This window comes from Arachis hypogaea, chromosome 3 (genome assembly GCF_003086295.3).
Source record: "Arachis hypogaea cultivar Tifrunner chromosome 3, arahy.Tifrunner.gnm2.J5K5, whole genome shotgun sequence".
Taxonomy (NCBI): Eukaryota; Viridiplantae; Streptophyta; class Magnoliopsida; order Fabales; family Fabaceae; genus Arachis; species Arachis hypogaea.
The window spans coordinates 43,402,367-43,424,748 of NC_092038.1; the positions used below are offsets into that span (position 1 = coordinate 43,402,367).

The window sequence follows — 22,382 nt, forward strand, 5'->3', positions numbered from 1 at the left end:
ACAGGATAAGTAAGATAGATAGATTCTCAAATTTAATGAATGAGCAAAAATAACAATAGAAAGGATCCAAACATTTGTTTGCCTTTGACTGAAGGTCAAAAAGCAAATTATTTTTTGATGTTGAAATATCATTATGTATGTATAATTGATCCATGTTGAAATATATCAACAGTGAAAATAAGAAGCCAAAGAGGTAGCAAGCAATGTACTTTGGTTATTGGGGTGGTGTGAATATAAATGAATATTGTGGTCAACAGAGACAAAGGAGTGTATTGTGAAGCTAATAGTATTTCTAGACAGTCATTGAGACAAGTATACGTGCACATATGATGTGTCAACCTCATTTGAGTCTACCAAAAATATTCCAACTTTCAATCAATATTCAAACTCTTTCAAACACTAGTAGTGATGTAATCCAACCTCACCATTCAACATTCAACATCACCATATAGCCATATAATAACTTTAATAGTTTAATTTTGGTGTACCGATAGTTTAAAACAATTTATATAATTGTATAATTATATTTATTTTTTTAGTGACAGTTATTTATGAGGTTCATGTAAAAAATAGTTATTATTATTAATATAACTTTATGTGATTAAAATATATATAAAATTATTTTATACTGATAATATATTAAAATTAAATTCATAAATTTTAATCCTATAACATGCACGTAATTAATTAAACATATATATAGTAAGAGAAGAATTTTAAATATTTTAAAAATATTGGTATTCTAATAATTTTAATTATTAACTTTAATTTTATATATATTTAACAATTAAAATCTACGGATAAAATTATTGAAATATTAATACTATTAGGATCGGATATCTAAAATTTTTCAATAGTATATACTTACAAGTTTTTCTTTTTAAATATTAATTTAATTTAGATGAATTAATAATATATAAAAATGAAACCACATACAAGAGAAGAAAGGGGGTAATGGCCTCCCCAACCATCAATTATTAATTTTAGAAAAAAAAATATTTTTTTAATAAAATTATTAATTTAATTATAATAATTATAGGACTATTAATTCTTTATATATATATATATATATAACTAGGGATAATTCTTATGTATTCCCTCAAACATGTATACAGTTGCTCAGGTTAAATAGTTGACTGAATAAAGAAAAGAACAACTAGGAATATAATATTAACAAGTGATACAAAAATTGTTATATATGGGGGCATAAGAAAAAGATAGACCTAACAAATTCTTAGTAAAGTTACAATTAATTATTATAATTTATTTCATATGCATCAATCTTTAGATCATTCTAAACTTAGTGGGACAAGTGCGCTGCCTCTAAGAATCAAGCAAACCATGCTTATGTCAGTGCATCGAATCTAACATAATTAATAAAATTAAATGAAATTAAGAGTTAATTAGTTCATTTAGGAATCATATGCACAAGATATATATTAATTAATCTTCAAACATCATTGCCCATATCTAGTGATATCTACTCTTTTTTCCTTACATCTTTTGAGTATATAGTATTATTAATAATTAATTATTAATTATAAAATAATATTCTCTTAAAAAATTGAATTCTAATTGATAGGGTTCAGATTTAGGTATACGTTGCCACATGCACAAGTTCTATAAAGTTTTTAATTTGAAGTGTCTGAAGAGCACGGGTTACTTTATCTAATCTTTCTTTAATTACGACCTTAATTAATTACGATTATTATTTTAATCTAAAAGTTATTAACCTACAAGATTTCCAATAATGATGATGGCCATGATGGCAGCCACTACTACTACTACTTCTGTTCTAAACAAGAAAATTAATTAAACCTATGATTAAGGGTCAAAGAGATGCCCTCATTCCATTCTTTTCCTTTTAATTTAGTTTCCCTTTTATCAAGATGAATCATTCTTTCGTTGCTTACGCATATATGCTTCCCTTTTTCATTCCTCTATCTCTTTTTTTCTTTTTTCCTTTTTAAATGTATATATTATCAAGAACAATGTTAAATGACTAATAAGTATTTTTTACTAATATTTGACTAATTTATTTTAAATATTAAAGACTAAAGATTAAATTTTAAATTTTAATAATATAAAAAGACAGAAATTCATGTGCAGTCGACTTTACATGAAGTTTATAATTGAGAGCCGTTAGATAATTTGACTGATTTGACTAAATTTTTATCTAACAGTTTTCAGCTATCAACTCTACGTGAAGTCAATTGCAGCTAAATTTTCATCATATAAAAATAAGATATTAATCTAAAATATTAACTAATAATGATAAAAAATATTGGCTCCTAATATACATTTTTGTATTATATATCAATAGCACCCTTTGAAACTTTAAAGGGTATGCAATTTCTTATGCAAGGATATTATTGTTAATTGAATCATGTAACGGATCGGATATAATTACAAGAGTTATTCCAACTTCCTATAGGAATATATGTACCTTAATATTTTTTTTATAAAGATTAGTTTTATTTTTAGAAATGATTTTTGAAGCGAAGTAGAATCATTCAATATATGCATATCATATTAATGTTTATTAAATATTCGTTCCCTGTCTACTAAATAACTATATATATATATATATATATATATATATTTTAAAATATTCAACCATTAAAATAATCAAATTTATTATAGTAGAATAATCAAATATGTAATAGATACAAAATAAAACTTATTTATAATAATATAATAATTTTTTTATAAAATATTAAATACATATTTTATATATAATAATTGATTAATATCTGATTTTTTGTATATCTATAACATGACTGATGACAAAGTTAATTTATTACTAGCCAAATCCGATCAGGTGAATTTTATTGAATAATATTAAGATAAGATTGGTTAATATTTAAATTTAACTTAATTTGCTAGAAGAATTTATCTCATATATATATATATATATATATAGAACAACCAATACTATCATTTGTTAACATCTGATGAGATGTTAAAAATTGGACTTAAAAAGGGTGTAATAAATTAAATTCCGAAACTATTTGAAAATAGAATCATGATAACTTTTTTTGAATGGAGTGAATTAATTACTCGACCAATTGAAATTGATTATAAAATCATGATCATTTTTATAAATATATAATGGACAATTCTCAACTTTTAATATTTTCTCTTTTAAGTAAAATTTTTGGGTCTTCTGGAAGGATTCTGATGCATGGGATTAAAGCATGCTTCTCTATTTGAGAAGATATATATATATATATATATATATATATATATATATATATATATATATATATATATATATATATATATATATATATATATTAAATTATTAATTAATTATATATAACAGTAACTGAAATTGAAAAAGGTGGAATATCTTTTAATTTTATGTAGTAAATTAAACTGTGTGCATGAGCCACAGTTTTTTTCTGACTTGAGCGGAAAGAGCATACCAACATGGCAATGGCATCAACCAATTAAGGTCCCTCACAATATAAATTTTGCGCTTTCGGTCATTAATTTCGTCATCATCACTTCAATTATTGCTCCAAAAATCTAATTAATTAATAAGATAATATTCAATTTGATCTTTGAATTCATACGCGAGCCTCAATTTAGTTTTTGAAATTTTAATTATCTTTGTTTAGTCTCCGAAATTTATAAACATGTTTTATATTAGTCTTTGAAACCATTTTTAGTATAAAAACGTTAATAGAGTGCTGTTGTAGACTATCACATATCACGTTAAGACTTGTAAAATGATACAAACATGCAGTTTTGGTTTTGATATTTAAATAGCTTAAAAATGGTATTACTTATTTTGTTAGGTAAAATTTTAATAAACACCATTTAAGATATTGTTTTTGGGTTATTTGAGTACCAAAACCAAAACAACATTATTTTACAAAGTTTAGTATGGCATCCGGCTGTCACGACAGTATTCCGTTAATGTTTGTACGTTAAAAATTGTTTTAAGGACTAACATAAATTATGTTCACAAAGTTTGGAGACTAAATAGAAACAATTGAAACTTTAGAGACTAAATTGAGACTCACACATAAATTAAGGGACCAAATTAAATATTATCTCTTAATTAATCGAGAAAGTTTGGAAAAAAAAAGTTCAGGGAGCAACCAAAACATTCCTTCTTTTACATTAATTAATATAATTAACTATATTTAGTTTTTATCCTCTCACGTCTCTTTTGATTTTTTATACTAAAATTGATTTTAATAATAGTTATATTTAATATTAAAATATTTGATTGTATTAGAAATATATAATGTATTATTCTATTAGCAATCAATGTATTTTCTATAAATAATATTATTTCACTAAATATAAAATTTGTATTCCTGAAGATCATATGCAACTTTGTGATAGAAAATTTTTCTTATAATATTAAAATTCCTGAAGCCATATGCTATTTTTATAAGAAATTAAAATTGCTTATTCATCTCTATTTTATAAGTGTTCAATTCTTATTAACGATGTAATAATTTCTTTTTATAAATATTGTCATATCTTTTAAATTATCTCACATGTGCCTCAATAGATCATGATTTTAAATTATTTTAATATTTTTAGTTAATATTCATATGTATATTTATTTATGATAATACTAGAGAAATAAAAAAATAGTCGTAACTTATCTTATTTAACATTTATTAATTGTCATGACAATTTAATGAATGCTAATTAAGATAAGTTATGGTTATTTTTGGCTTTTTTTTGTTATTAAACATTTTTTATTTATTGATGAATAAATGTCCTTTTCGGCCCCTAACCATTTGTCCAATAGACTTTTCACTCTAAAAAAAATCTAAAAATTTAAATCGGTCCCTATCTACTTTGATATATGTATGTTCTAGTCTCTGATTAGGAACCGAAAAAGACATTTACTCAAAGTAGATAGGGACTGGAACGTACATATATTAAAGTAGATATTAGATAGGGACCGATTTGGATTTTTAAATTTCTTAGGGAGTAGAAAGTCCATTAGACAAATGTTTAGAGACTGAAAAAGATATTTACTCTTTATTTATTGATTTTAATCTGATATGTTAATAATTATATTTAATAATTTTTTTCATATTTCATTTTTTTTATTTTATAATATATAATTTGTATGTAAAAATATGAATTGTGTATAGTATAAGTTATTAAAATATATTTAATTTAACATCTATAATTTTATATGTATAATATTTATAATTTTAAAAATATAATTCTATAATCTACAAATTGAAATTAATTTATTATAATTTATTATTATCTTTTTATATTGCAAGTCATAAACCAACATTTTTTATGTTTTTTATTTTCAATAAATTGAGATTAATCGACTTTTATATTTTGAATTTTTTTTACATAGTATATTGTGGTGATTTGAAAATATTTTTAGGGTTAATAATATCAAGATTTAATCTTTCATTTGAAATAAAGATTAAATAATTATAGATGTAATAAGTTAATAATGAGAGAGAGAGATTTTTTGGATTTAATTCTCATAAAAATAAAATTGATTTTTGGTGTATTAAATAAAAAATATATTTATAAAAATAAATTAATTGTGTCAATTAATTAAAAAGAGTGATTTCCATTCTAATCCATTATAAGTGAGAATGTTATTAATGTGATTTTTGGCCATATAGCATGGCTCATTAAAAATCAACTTGAGTCGATCAAGTGATCAATTTACTTGTCTGTTTAAATAAATGTTAAAAAAATTTCATTTTATTTATACAGCAACCTATTGACAAATAACACATTTTTAAATAAAACTCAAATTTACACCAAATTAAACTTTTAACTTGTCAAAATTAAGAAATACTATATAAAGAAAGGGGCTAATATATCATATTAAAGTAGAAGCCAGGTAAGTAGTAGCTAATAGCAGCACCCATATATGTATGTAATCAACATAAGGAGACAATTAAGCTTAAATTAAGTCTTAAGTTTTTAACTAGTGAAATATCTTTACAACTCTTGGAGATATTTATGTAAATGGTCATTCGGTAATTGGATCCAAATATTTTTGCTGGTTTGGGTCGAGCTCTTGCACTCTTTTGTTTGATTTTTGGGCCTCATATTCTTTGAATTATTTAGATGCAGAATTTAGGATAAAAAAAATAAAGTTATAAGTTAATAATCTTAGGTTGGCCTAATAATTAATTTATTAATCTAATAATTAAATTGTCTCTATATTAATAGCGTAGAGTTTGCACTTTGCAGGTAGTTTCATTGTAAAAGGCACACATTGTCTTTTTTTTTTTAGTTTGTATCAGGTATCTATTATGTTAAAAGTCCAATAATTAATTCTTCAAGTTCTGATAGAAGCACAAAATGAATGACTCTTCTAAACAAACAAACTCTATTATCATTTTCTAGTGAGTATTGAACTCGAGAAAAATGGTTAAAGAACACAGACCTTCATTCATTTGTGCCAGCTTGCATTGCTGCACACGTTTTCTAACTAATGTTGAATTATGATTCATATGGGATAAATTAAGCATACACAAATTCATAAGCATTAATACTGTCAATAGGGCTAATCTCGTAGGGCTTTGAATCCTAATTCATAGGGCCAAGCGCCAAGATAATATCACAATAAAATGCCTTACAACCAAAAGGGCCAACTTTTCAAAAAGCCCATAGAGCTAAAAATCCACATGGACCAAACGATCTAGGGCTAATCTATGGGCCACCTTTCTTTTTTTTTTAAACAAAAAAAAATTAAATTTACTTCCCAATTAATTGTCTAGTGTGATTTTTGAGAAATTGAGAATAATAAAAATACGATGAGATTTTCTATATTAATAATAAAAAATAAATTAAGTTGGGTTAGTTTAGTGATTAGCTCACTAGTCCGCTTAAGTAAGTATCGGAGATTTAAATTCCGCTGGTCAACGACAAACCCTTAAATAGAACTCAGTACCACGACAAATTAGTCCTTAACCTGTCGGGTGGGGAGATACTATGAAAACCAAAATAATAATAAAATGTGTCCTTTGACTTTATTCTAATTGTGATGAAAACTTCATTAATAAAATTAGAATCGGTATGTTTCTCAAGAGAAAACAAGATCAAATTAATTAGTTCACCTAAGCGTGAAAACTGAAAACCCTATTGTTCTATATGTAACAGACAATTCCCCTACATTAATTAAGTCCTAAACATCTTAACCATCATACAAACATATTATCATCATGATTTGGTGCGCAAGTATCTCTTTCCACAAAGCATACATTAACTATATAATGTCGAAACTAACTAATATATTATACATTATACATTGTGTTAATTAAGGTGCAAGTACTACCACTATCGAAAGTTTATAGTAGAGAGTCTGTGTAGAAAGTGCATAAAATTTTCATCTGTATCCAACATGCTGATTCTTACATATTGTTGGCTAACTCCAAAGTGTGTTCCACTTCTTGTCAATATGTTGTATCCTCTAAGAAAGCTTTCGCAGTCTTCTACATTTTTTTCACATTTTAGCCACACAAATGCTGTGAACAAACGTTTCACCCTATCAGTACATCAAAATAAAATTCAATGTATAATAATAATAACTTAATTATTTTGCACTATGTTGTATTTTAAGAAGAATTTTGAGAATATTTGTTTAGAAAGTGCTGGAAATTTGTATCTAATGAAATTTTTGTTTCAAGATAGTAACACAAATATATTAATTAGGTTATATTTTGAGAATTTAATTTTAGTATACTGTCAGTATAAAACAATTTTATACGTACATCCAATCACATGATTAAACGAGTATGTAAAATATTTTACACTGTCAATACATCAAAATTAAACTTATATTTTGATATCGTTTCCAATAGAAACGAAAACAAAAAGTTTTTTTTTTATCCCAAAGGCGAAAATTCTTGGTATTTTGGCATCACTAATGTATGAACACATAATTCTAGTTTATTATTATTACCTGGATGAGGCACCAAGTTTTGATTAAAGAAGGTGCAAAAAGAAGGAGAGAATGTAGGGACACTGAAGAATCCATTACTACGCTGAACTGCTTCTCTGAGTTGTTTCCATCTGTCTGTCATGATTTTGTGGCTGAACTGGAAAAAGGACTCGCCACCGCCTTGTAGTTTGCAGCTGTCGGAAACTGCCCTCAGAACCTTGGCGGCCCTAAGCTGTGAGTCCTTAGAGACTCCTATGGTATTGAGCTCTATGAATTTGGTCATTTTCTTTGCTACTTCTTTGTCTTTCACAAGAGCCCACCTACAAATCCCCAACTACAAATCTTAGTGTAAATTCAAATCTTTCACAAGGACATACCATACTACTAATATGATCATTAGTGTTCAAATCTTTTAGATATTTGCAAAAGATTAATGCGTTTTTTAAAAATTTAATTGATTAAATAGGCTTTTAGGCCAATTCTCTCAGAATTATGCACAACTATCATGGCCGTCACATGATTGAGTAATCTTATGGTGACACTCGCACGAAGTTTGATAGTGATACAAACATGGTGTGTAAAAAGAAAACAGGAACATAGCCATCATATCGTTGAATAATCATATTAACAATTCTAAGACTCAGATATATTAATTAGATAGGTCTTTTTATTGATCTACTTGATTATGCACACGAATTGAAGACCAACAGAAAGACCTATCAAATTACAATGTTTATTAGAATAGTAAAAGTTTAGATATAGTTAATTTGATGTGAAATTGATAGATCAGAACCATTAGATGACAATTTAGTAAAAAAAATATCAAATTATTTAACAACTCTCAATTATCAACTTCACATGATAGTTGAGAATTGTTAAATAATTTAACATTTTTTACTAAATTGTTATCCATCGATTCTCAACTATCAACTTCATATTAAACGCAACTGATAGAATGCAATGAATGAAAGTTAGGAAGAGACAAACCCAATGCGCATTCCAGCATGACCAGTAGTCTTAGAAAGAGTGAAAAGGGTAAGATCATGGTTGGAAGGGGAAGAAATAGGAGTGTACTGAGGCCAGTAATAAGCAAGGTCGTGGACCAGTAGACCCTCAGAGCGGTTGAGCACTGAACGCCTGACGAAGCCATCAGGGTTGTTGGGAGAAGTAACCAACTCAATGTAGGGCCCACTTATGTCAAACTTGTCAGCATCACCACCCCATTTGTATAGCCCTGATTTCTGGTAATCCGTCATTGATGGGTATGACTGCATTTCAACATCTCTCATCTTATGCATTTATTATTAACAAAGCGAATTCTACTGTGTCTATGAAATAGTGTTTAAATTTTGTCTAATTTATTTTTTTAATAAATTTTAATTTTTTTAAAAATTATTTATTTTATATTTTTAAATTAAATATTAATTTTTAATTTTTTTTATTAATAAACATTATCTTTTAGACATCATAACATTTACTCTATAATGATCTCTATTTTCTAGTAAGATTTTTAAATGTCAAATCTACTTATTTTGACTGTCATCACTCATCAATTCAGCACATGCAAACTGTATATTGCATCCACTGTCATCATCTTATTTACGAGTGTTATTTAATTTATACTTAATTATTTTTTTTTTGATAGGATACTTAATTATTTTATACTTATACTAGAATAACATTTACCTTTTAATTATAAAATCATATGTAATCATTTTGTATTATATTTATAATAAGAAAATATGTATCAATTTATTTAGAGTAAAGTATCGTTTTTGTCCCTAACATTTGGGATAAATCCTATTTGTATCCATAACGTTTGTAAAAGTGATTCAATGTTATCCTGCCGTTAATTACGCATCATGAACGCTTTAGTTTGAGTTTTAAAAATCCCTTCTTAAAGTTAGAATACAAATGTCTGGGATAGAATCGATGATCCACTCCGAAAAATAGCTCATCAAAAGTTAAAACTAATTCCTACAACATTTACATAATTCACTTTTTTAGGAACATAATTGAATATAAACACAAATAGTGGGTATAATATTAAAATCAAACACATTCAAGTGAGACCTAATTGAAAATGAATACATCTAAATAAAAATAATTGAAAAATATAATCTGATTTATTAGTATAATTGATAATAGGATAACATTGAATCACTTTTTATAAATGTTAGGAATAAAAATAGGACGATTTAAACGTTAGGACACAAATAGGACTTTACTCATTTATTTAAAATAAATATACAAAAAAAATTTGTTATCTATTAATAATTAAATAAACATAGATAGAGAAAGAAGGCATTAAATCAATTCTGGGAAACAGATATAGAAGAAATGGTAGATTCGTAGTAACAGTTTGAATGCTCTAATTAAATATATTATTTTATGAATTGTATTTCGTATATATAAAAAATTAGTTATTTATATAAAATATATATTAAAAATAATTGAATCTCTAATTTTATATATTCAATATTCAAAGATAGTGTTTCAAAAATCAAATTGAACTAGCCAGTTTGATTTGGTTAATTGAAAATTGACTATCATATCAATCCAGGTTAAGATAAAAACTGTTTAGAAGTAAATCAGTTGAAAGATAAAAAAAATCCAATCAAACAATCGATTAATCAATTGAACCGGTCTTATTATTAGCGGGTTAACCAATCTGAAAAAATAAACAAAAAATTATATATTTTTTATATAAATATATTATTTTATTATATCTGATTTAATTTCAATTGAATCTGTAAATTTCTAACTTTACTACTTTACTGATTCAATTACCAGCCCAATTTTCAAAATTTTTACACAAAACATGACAAATGAACAAAACATCATGTTTATAATAGTTAGAGTGACTATGAAGTGTCGTTAAAATTAAAATTACATTTTTTTACATTTTGGTAACACTTTTTTTAGCAATATTTTTTATGAAGTGTTGTTAAACAATAAAAAAATATTATTTTAATTTTAACACTACTTTTAAAATACTATATCTATGGCAGTGGCAGTAATATAGACATACTAAAAGATGATATAAAAAATTAAAGAATTAAAAGAATTATTTTAAAGGAAGCAAATGAAGAAAAAAAAAAGAAAAGACAATGAATTCAAATAACATAGTATTTTGATCATCATCTAAAAATTTTGCGTTCGAATTTCACTCTTAACTTTGTAAAGAACAAAGAAATGAAGGAAAGAAAGACATACAGAGTAGTAGGGGGAAGCAGAGACAACACTGATGGGTTGAGGAGAATTAGTTGGAGAGAGAGCATAGAGAGCAGCAAGAAAGAGCTGAGAGGAACCCGTTCCAACAACAAGGTGACGATCCTCTGTCACAGCATTTCCCACCACACGGTGGAGCCTCACAACCTCCTCTGCAAACTCAGGTTCTAGAAACCAACAAACATTGCTCACATCTGAGAAGTAACTCATCGATTGCCACCCTGCAATTTTGATCGTTGTTTTCTCTCCCGTTTCTCTCCAAAATGCTTCGTACACTCTCGGGTCTCCACTGCCAATCAAAGCAAATTCATTCAGGATATAATTTTGTTACGAAAAAACGCACTTGAAACTATCTTTATGTAAAGTTGATAGTCGAAAATCTTTAGACGATAATTTTAGCCAAATCTATCAAACCATTTAACATTTTCGACTATCGACTTCACAAAAAACAGCTGCATATGAGTTTTTACTATTTTGTTAAAAGCTAAATTTTTATCATGTTTATTAAAAAGGTGTCAAGTACTTTTAGTTCCTGTCTGCATATAAAATTTAATGTTCCTTCTGTATACTTATTAAATTAATTAAGCTAAAATATTATAAATATTGTGTTGTTAGGATTAATATTGGACTATGCTCTGATTTTGCCAGATAATCCATGGCGTGCCTCCTGCAATATTTGGGCCTCTGGTGCCTTTAAAGAATTCCAAAATTTCTAGACAAAAATAATCCACCACTAACTGCTATCACCATAAAAAATAGGTATAGTCTCATTGAAATGTGATTTAAATTTTCTAAATCACCATTGGTTTTAGCTTTAGAATGAAAAACTCTTGATGAATTATTCAATGAAAGCACCATTTGATGCAGTATTGTATCAAGAATTAGAGAGAATTAAGTAAAAATATGAAAAAATAGAATAGAACTCCCTAGAACTAGAATCAATAGAAAAATTGGAATTTTTAATTACATCATAGCATGTTTATACTATTACATCATACTTTTATTTATAGTATACTTTTTTAATTAGGCTATAAGCTTAATATTAATCCTAATATATTGTTAATAATTAGAATTTTTTAAATTTAATTAATATTTTTATTTGTAAAATTATTTCTTAGGATATTACAATTTAGAATTTAGGATAAAATTTAAGATTTAATATTTAAAATTTAAAATTTAAAAAATAAAAAATAGTCAAACTAGCTGATAAAAAAATTTTGTTTATTGGTTGAACTACATTTTTAAAAGATTAAATAATTCTAAACATAGGATACCTCATTCTTCTTGTAATATTATTATAGTGTTGAATTTAACTTCTGAAATAAAGTAATAACACTTTATTTTGTTATAATGAAATTAAATGATAAATCTTAAACAATTGTGTATATAAAAAAAGAAGAGTGCTAGGAGATAAGTAACTTTTGTGTTTTGTAATCATCAAATGACCATTAATAGTGTTTTTAATAATGTGAAATTATATTTAATAGTAAAAGATTATTCACTTTTTTTATAGTTAAGTGTTGGTCACAAAATATAAAAATTGCTAGTTCTCTAGACTTTCTCATAAAAAAAATTAGGGGGTTATTATTTAGGCTATTTAGTGGCTAGTGCATTTGCATGTGTTAGGCAATGAAAAATATGGGGGTCCATATATACGAAGGAAGAAATGATTAGACAGAATAATGAAGAGGACAAAAGATAGAAAAAGTAGATGGTAGATGTTTGCATTTACAGCTACATACATCAGATTAATTGGGAGGCAAACCCATGCATATACCTCTCAAGACTTTTGAAGACCACAAAACAAGTTGGAATTGGACTTCCATTTTTAATAATATGCACCATTGGACCCACATTTTTGCAGTTCCAGTTGATGCAGATCCAAGATTCTAAAGGACCCATACAGAAATATATATGTATGAAAATTTAGATGAAATTAACGTTACTTAAAATTAATAATAGAGAGCAGTTAAATAAAAATTTAGTTAAATTAGTCAAATCATTTAACTGCTCTTAATTATCAATTTCACATAAAATTTACTGTACTTAAATTTTTACTATATATACATATATATATATATATATATATATATAACATTTTAAGAGAAATATTTTTTTATGGTGTATATTATTCTTTTTTTTAATAAATGAATAATGTATATAAAAAGAAAAGTATAATGCTATGGTAAAAAATGAAATTAGGTATAAATTAAAAATTATTTATTTTATAATAAAAAATATTTAAAAAATAAAAATATCATATACAATGCCTTTTTTTCTTAAAAATTTAATTATAATTTTTATTTTTTACCAAAAAAAATAAATTACGTACTTTCTACCCCCCACTCTCTAACATGTTGATTGGCCAAGATAATAAAATAAGAGTTAACTCTTTTTTGGTTAATTTTTAATTTTAATTATCTTTTTATTTTAAAAATTTTATATTTTAAATTTTAAATTCTAATTTTAGTACTTGTTTGGGTGTTATTATTTTGATAAAAAAGATCTTTTTTTATTTTTTAGCGTATTTAATAGTAAAAATAAAAACACTAGAAAAATAAAATTTTTTTTGAGAAATTATAATTTACATCTTTTTTTAAAAATATTTTTTCTTTAAAAAAAGATATTTTTCATATAATAAATAAACAAAAAAATACTTTTATATTATTATACCAAAATATAATTAATAAATAAATTTTTTTTTATATGAGATATCTAAATATAAAATTAATTTTACTTTTACATAAAATCTTTTAAAAAGATAAATTAAAAAAAGATTTTTTTTAATTCACCCAATCTTTTTTTCAAATAAAAACGTACTAATTGAGGCTTTTGGTCCATCCAATTGAATTGGTACACTTTTCATTCACAACCAATTAGTTGTGTCAGCATGAATTAAATATATCTGTTAATTATTGGTTACACTACTATCCTTTAGGAAATTATCTCTTAATTTTCAGTAATAAAATTTAAATATTAATATTTTATATAAAATATTCACAAATGGGGCGGCCACATAGAAGATTAGAAAAAGAAAAACTCTGAAACTTTAACTGAGACAAGAAAAGGTGCAGCACTGCAGTTTCATAATAATTTTGATGATGGTCACTGCCGAAAGATAAAGGTTGCCTTCAATCAGTGTAAGCAACAAAGCATCAACCATATCATCCCCACTAACTTATTTCCTATTCTTCCTACTAAAAAAGCACCATTACTTTTATTTTCTTTATTTTCTCAACATTATTATTATTATTTTTATGTAGTATGGTAGTAATATTCCACTTTTTTATTAATGTATATACAAATAAGAATTAAAACTCTAACACTTGTTTAGTAAAATATTCCTCCATTTGATGTGGTAAATCTGAATTTTATTAGTCTGTTGTGACTTATAAATTGTTAGTTTACTCTATAGATAAGAGGGGATTCAAATTCTCAATATTTGCTTAAGTGGATGAGTGGTCTGACTATTTGACTAAATTAAATTGGTTAATTAAATTGTGTTTGGACCCTCTAACTAAATTAGGTATTATGAAACATGGACACTTCGCTGAATTATTGTATCCGCGTGTTTACATTCCGGACACGACACTCACCGACACTCGTCCGACACGCGTGTCTGCTGTGTCCAACCGTATTTTAATAAAAAATAAAAAATTCTTCTTCGGACACGCCTGGACACACCTAAATACTATCACATGTCTGCGTGTCCAATCTTATTCTTAACATATATTCATAAAATAAATTTAGATATAATATATATTATTATTTATTAAAACAAAAAATATTTTAAATATTTGATATAATTAAAATAAGACAGTAAAAATAATTAAAAATTTTAATTTATATTTTAATATTAATAAAACATCAAAATATCATTACAATTTATCTAAAAATATTTTATATTTTATATATATATGTGTGTCTCCGTATCATGTAAGATTTTAAAATTTGCGTGTCAGCGTGTCTCGTGTTGTGTCCTGCGTTCGTGCATCATAAATTAGGTATGATATTTTTTGGTGGGTGAAAAAAGAGGGGGAAATAGTGTATTTTTCTTTTTTCCTTACACTATAAGCATTTTAGTGAGATTAACACTTTGGTGGTGTTTCAACTTTAATATTCTTTTATTGCACTATATCATTTTCAGTAAATAACATTTTTCATAAAAAAAAAACTCGTGTCAGAAAGATAGTTAGAAACATAATTATTTATATATATTTTATTATTATTTTAAAATTTAAAAAAAATAATTTTACAACAATTAGTTTTATTTTAAAAATTTATTTCTTGCATCAGATATTAATTAATTATATAATATCATCCTCGCAAATAAAAATGAGGAAGTAACATACTCGTAACTAACAACAGAGACAACGTCCAGTAATAATAATAATAATAATAATAATAATAATAATAATAATAATAATAATAATAATAATAATAATAATAATAATAATAATAATAATAATAATAATATCCATGTTAGACATTTTAATGTGAGGTGTATAGAATTGAATATTAATATATAATTAAACTAATAAAATTTGATATTATATTAAAATAAGACTTATATACTCATGATTTAATATTATGATTTTGCTAAAACCAAAAGTTTGCAATAACAATTTGTTTATTCAATTGTTAAAAACATTAATGCATTAACTCTTACTTTTTTTTTATAAAATCTTTTTAGTTTTGTATTATTTTTAACAATTACCTAAGAAATTCGTTAGATAAAAATTCTAAAGGCTATAGGAAAGTTATCAGGTGTACCTAGGAACACCAGTGTTCCAGTTGTTTTAACCGTTGATTTTAATTAATATATATTATATATATTTTTTATAATTCAAATCAACGGTTAAAATAACTGGAATACCGGTGTTCCGGTACACTTGATAACCTTCCTATATTATAGTTACAATAATGATTAAAAACTTGAAAGCATGAAGTCAAACAACCAAACAATATTTAAAACTGTTTACAAGTCTATACTCTGAATGTCGCTGACATTTTTCTTTATCTTTTGTTCAAAAAATTCAGAAGTAATAATATCTTTACATAAAAATAATATCATAAATTATTAATAATTTAAATAGATATATTCGATTAAACATATTAAATTATCTAACTATTCACATTGCTACGTGTTGCGAGAATCCAATTTTTTGTTCTTGTTGTAAGAGAATAAATTGGGCACGTTAATTGGTAAAGACTACGACTTGTCCCTTTCTTGATCAGAAACAAGTGCAGCAAGCAAAGTAAAGAAAATCGGTCCCAAAATTAAAGACTCAACGCCCCGAGCCAATAACGCACGATATGAAAAGGACTATTCATTCTTGATAATAATAAATAAATTTCAAATCAAATACAATATTTCACATTTTTATTTTGGGTTAACAAGGGTATTTTTTTAAATTGTAATCTAATATATTTTTTTTAAATATAAAGTAATTTAATTTATAGAGTACAAATTGGTCTATAATTTTAAGAGGTACAGAAATTGAATCGTCAAATTTTTATGCTCGAATTGTTTGATTTGTGTTTAAAAAATTAAAAAAATTAGAGTACACAAATTAAATGGTTTAATTTGTGTACTTCAAATTTTTTAATTTTTTAATTTTTTAAATACAAATCAAAAGATCCAACTTGTATACATCAAATTTTTTAAATTTTTTAAACACAAATCGGACCTCTGTGTCTAAATTTTTTAATCACGACATTCTTATGTTTTCTTCACTAAGTGATTTTACCATAAGTAAATTTCTTTTTGATAATTTTTTACATAAATGTTAAAATTTTCAAAAATTTTTTTTATAAAATTAGATATTGCATTTTATCTTAACTTTTGTTATATGAATTTTTTAAATAATTATGCAAATATTTTTAAGAAAATTGAACCAAATGCATAAATTATATTTATTTGTTAAATTAATGTTATCTTTGAGAGATTAAAATAATATTTTTAAAAGACTATTTTATTAAAAAAATAAATCTTAATAGTTTAGTGAAATACTAATTAGCTAATAAGTATTTTAAGAAACTAGTTAATAAACTTTAATATAAAAAATATGTAATAAAAATTAATATTTAAAATTTTCAATATATCTCCTGTACATTTATGAAAAATAACTTTAAAAAATCTTAATTAAAATAACTTTAACAAGACCCTTAAAATAATCAATTTAAACAAAATATATATGATGTACTACTAAGCTAGAGATATAATTATTTATGTTATTTATTTTTATCGATTTAAATATTTCAAATAAGTAATTTTATGATATGATATTAAAATTTTATGTTTAAATAAGTCTAAAGTTGGACTCTGATAAATTTTAGAAATAACAAAAATTAAATAAAAAATTTATGCAAAAATTCAGCAATCCTAAAAAGGCTCTTATTTTAAAAAAATATTAGAAACACTAATAAATAACACTATGAATATATACGATACTAATAAATAAATTAAAAAAAAGTGATTATTACTAATGTTGAAAGAGTAGTAAAATAGAACTTACTGGTCGAGATTGATGACTCTGTTGTTGTTTTTGGGTGGTGGTTGATGATGATCCTCACAAGTAGAAGAAGAAGAGTTGGAGAAAGAAGAAGATATAAGCAAGCGAGGTTTATTTTGAGGGTGGAGATTACTAATTTGCCCCTGACGAGGATATTTGTAGAAGAAGAGATCAAGTTGGGAATCATACATCATTCTGAGTATGAGGCTTACATTGAGAGCCAGAGAGAGCACCAACAAGTGCCTCATGGAGAACAAGCTTTGAAGCTTCGCCATGAATTAAGATTCCAGAGAGAAGAGAAGGAGTTAGTGTTCTTCAATAATCACTCTGCACACTTGCCAATTATATAAATAACTCTCTGTGTGGTGTCATTCAAAAATTATTATTTTATTAACCTAATAAATTTGTTTTTTTTTTCAAAAGTTATTAGTTTCTTATTGTTACACTAATTTTATTTTATATAATTTTTATTTTATATAATCTATTCTTTTTTTTGGTTTGAAAAATGTTAACACTGTGTTGTAAATTTATTTTTAAAAAAATAAACTAATAACTAGAAATACATATAATTAAAATATTATTATAGTTGTTTGTTTTAATTTAAAATACCAAATGTTATATAAATATTACAAATAAATTGTTGTAGATTTGTTTAAATAAACTTTTTGAAGGTTGAAAATTGAAATTAAGGATTTTATTTATGTTTTGTAGTTTTGTTTTTTAATGTTTCTATTATTTAACATTTTATAAAATAAAAAATGAATATAAAAAATAAGATTTTACTTTTTTATTTTGTTACAAAGTTCTAAAAATATATTGAAAATGATTATAATTGAAATTAAGGGTGGCCTAACTCAATTTTAAAAATTTGTTTGTAGTAAAAAAAAGTGATTTATATTTATAAACTCTTTGAAGACATTATTAAAGATGTGAGATTTGTAATAAAAATAAAAATAAACACTTTTTTTTTTCAAATTCAAAGAGAACCTAAATTTTCATATTGCTAGGATTGTGCCAACATGTAGAGTTGTTTTTGGATTAATTATTTAATTCCTCTCTTTTTCTCTCTCTCTCAATAACCTAAAATTCACTTTGAGGGTTGACTTTGTAACTTGTAAGGATGATTTATGTTGGTATTGGAATTTTAAAACTATCATTTTTATTATAGAACTTATATTTTATTAATTATTTAGTTCATAACTATGGATTTACAAAAGTAATACATGTCATTGCTAAATGCATTATTTGCCACGTGGCATATCACATGCGATAAAAGATGCTACAAAACATGCCATGTGGCAGATCACATTTGCTTGAATTATAATAACATGTCCTTAACATGATGGGTTAGCAAACACATGTTTAAGAATTTATTTCACCTGTCATCAAAAAAAAAAAGAATTTATTTCACCTATTTAGAGAAAAAGATTATTTGACAAATACTTTAATATATAGATCACATTAATTAAAGACATATCTATTATAAAAAAATTTTAATATACTTTATCTACTTATATTTCTTTAATCTAGCTTTTAAAAAATATTCTCATGTAGTCATGTAGATTACTAAAGTCTAAAATTTAAAGTCATTTAGGTCAAATTAGAGTTTTGAAAAAGTAGGCTAAAGCCCAAAAATATTTAATAATAATAATAATATATTTAAATTTAAGCCACATTTTAATATTATGAATGTATTTGTTTTTATTTCTCAAAAAAAAAGTATTTTACAACTTAATTTTTTTATATATTAAAAATTTTATATAAATAAAAAATAATTTTCCAATAAAAAATACTTTTAAAAAAAATGAAATAAGCCAAAATAAATGCAAACTAATATATAAATCATACTTATTTAATTTTGAACAATAAAAATATTATGTATATACTAAAAATCACCTATTAAATTAATTATTATTATTATATATTTATCTATTTGTGTATATATATATATATATATATATATATATATATTAATTTAAGATATATTTTATACGTATAACTAATAATTTATTAACAATTAATTTTTTCATGTATATAAAACAGCCAGTTTAAATTAAACCAATACTTGAAATTATAATATAGGCCAAACTTAGCATGCATATATAATTTAGGAAAAATTTCAGATGTACTCAGAATATTAATATTCTAATTATCTTAATCATTGATTTTAAATAATATATATTATATTTTTTATTATTAAAATTAATAGTTAAAATTATTAGAAATATACTTGAAATTCTTCTAATAACTTAACTTAGTAGTTCAATTCAAACAAATTAAATCGAAAGATTTGTCAAGTGATAAGGTGAATCCATTGAGGTCCCAATTTTTGAGCTTCATGCATTGAGTACCAAAGAATTAATGCACGTGATGATAGGGATAAGACAACTACACATGCACCTAGGGCATAAATGCCTTGATTTCTATATTCATCGTCTATCCAGACACTAGGCATATACTCATAATTTGGGACCAATATACATTTTCATATGATAGGAAAACCTTATGGCTATGGTAATAGTCATATGCTAATATATTGTGTGGAGAATTTTGAATGAAGGATTTGAGGCTCAGCTAACTTCAATTTAATTTAGGGGTCATGAATGGAGGGGACCCTTGTCTATATAAATAAGACTGAAGAGGAATTTGGTCCAATATCTATAAAACTATTAGCACTAGCTTTAGCCCCTTTGACTTGGTGTGTGTTGTTTCATTCACACAACTTGCAAACATGCCTTTTCACTCTGCTTCCTTTTTTGGAGTTTTTTGGACCCCGTTATAGCTGCTATAAATAATTGAGATCCTCTAAATTTTAAATTTTTATTTTAAAAGATAAAGAATAATTTCTTATTTTTAAATAATTTTTATCTCATATTTTTTCTTAATCCCACTTATAAAATGAATTATGAGAGATCACACTCTTTCTTCTAAAATAAAATTTAAAATTTAAAGGATCCAAATCCTTATAAATTAATCACCAGTTATTATCTTCTTATCGAATTAAGGTTTTTTTAAGTTGAATATAATTATTAAGACAATTATAAAGTCTTATTAAATATTTACAAATTAAAAAAAAACAAAAAATACATTCACTACTTTAAAAAATTACTTTTTATGGTTATTTATTTTATTTTGAATGACAATAAAAATACACGTTAATATATTTACCAATAATTAGACATTAGTCGTCTTATATTTTGTCGTTAAAAGGTTTTAGTGACAATAATTATACAATTGTCAATAAATACCTTTTCAATAATTGCAAAAAGTGTATAATTGTCATTATAATATATAATAACAACGATAAATATATAATTTTCGTAAAAATATAAGTTAAATAAGACATATAATGATTATATGTTATTGTCACTAAAAATAATGTTTGTTGTATATTTTTATTATTTACAATGTTTTAAAAATATTAGTCAATATTTAAAAAATTACTTTTTATTAAATATTAGCCAGTATTGCAAAAAATTTTTTTATCTTAAATCCTAAATCGTAATTTTAAAATATAAACCCTCAAAAAAATGAAAATTAAAATAATAATTTTACAATAAAATAATCAACTAATATTTACTAATTTAAAAATCGATTCATATATTTATTCTTTTGAATTATGCAAGTCCCTAAGAACCCAACAAACATATAAGATCAAAAGGGAAGGGTCATAAGCTAAGTTGAAGAAAATGATAGAATAGATATAGAGTTGAACCAGCGGTTGACATTTCATCACGAAAACAGTACAAAGAAGCAATCATATGGTTCCAATGGCCATAGTTGGGTGTATTATTGTGGTGCTTAATTCAATTGCTAAACCTCACGTGTCATGGATATAGCATTACGAATTATTATAAACATTTTTAAATTAAGTTAGATTAGTTGAGTAATTAGTTCACTTATCTGCTTAAATATTTATTAAAATTTAAATTCTATTTTATGTATATAGTAATAACTCATTTAGTAATGACAGATTTGATACGAGACAATTTAATTTTTAGCTGGTTCGAATTAAAAAATACTGTAGAAAAAAAATATATTCATGTTTAGTTTTTAGAATGAAATCCATTTCTAAAGTTAAAAAACAAACATGCTTGAGCAAATGTATTTTGTATAAGACAAAAAAAACAATTATTTTGTATTTTTTTATTCTTTTGAAAAAAATGGAGAATACTTAAATAAAAAAATCTTAAACATTGTATGCGTTCACAAGTAAAACACTTTAAGCATATTTATATATTAAGGTAGATTTTTTAATTTTTCTATTTTCCTTTAATATAAATAAATGCACGTAGTGTTTGTAGTAATGATTAGGGTGTGGCAACAGGTATGGAGGTTAAAATAAATGTTTGCCTAATTAATGGGGACCCACGGTATGATGAGTTTGAGATCCCAGCACTTAGGAATATGATGATAAATTGATAGACCATATTATATATACTCTAATTCTCCAGAACATGCTCAAATGATCGTTGTTTAATTTGTTGAGTGCAAGAGAAATTAAATGTTAGTGTTTTATGATATTATTCCTCTTCACGAGTAAAGAAAAGAAATAAATCATTAAGCTATTAATTAGTTTAATTTGTATTCACAATAATTATTATGTTGGTAATGCTGTTGAAATGAAAGCAAAGAAATTAAAGAAAGTAGGTCCAATTATTTCTTTATTTGATTGATTGCAATACTGCGATCAGTGTTGGTAGCTTTTGTAACGAGAAGATAGAATTGAACAA

At 24.5% G+C, this 22,382-nt stretch overlaps 1 protein-coding gene across 2 annotated transcripts; it reads right to left on the reverse strand.

Annotated features, from left to right (window-relative positions):
• Nucleotides 1-6,991: 6,991 nt before the first annotated feature.
• On the reverse strand, nt 6,992-18,055 carry LOC112790455 (tryptophan aminotransferase-related protein 2). 2 transcript variants are annotated; one of them, XM_025832866.2, is made up of 5 exons: nt 17,653-18,055; nt 11,120-11,423; nt 8,891-9,171; nt 7,925-8,223; nt 6,992-7,487 (listed from the first exon to the last, which is right to left on the reverse strand). In XM_025832866.2, the coding sequence occupies exons 1-5, from the start codon at nt 17,922-17,924 to the stop codon at nt 7,300-7,302; spliced, it is 1,344 nt and encodes a 447-aa protein (XP_025688651.1). In that variant the 5' UTR covers nt 17,925-18,055; the 3' UTR covers nt 6,992-7,299. The 2 variants fall into 2 exon arrangements, with proteins under 2 accessions (XP_025688651.1, XP_025688652.1); XM_025832867.3 differs by having other exon boundaries at nt 6,992-7,507.
• Nucleotides 18,056-22,382: the final 4,327 nt, after the last annotated feature.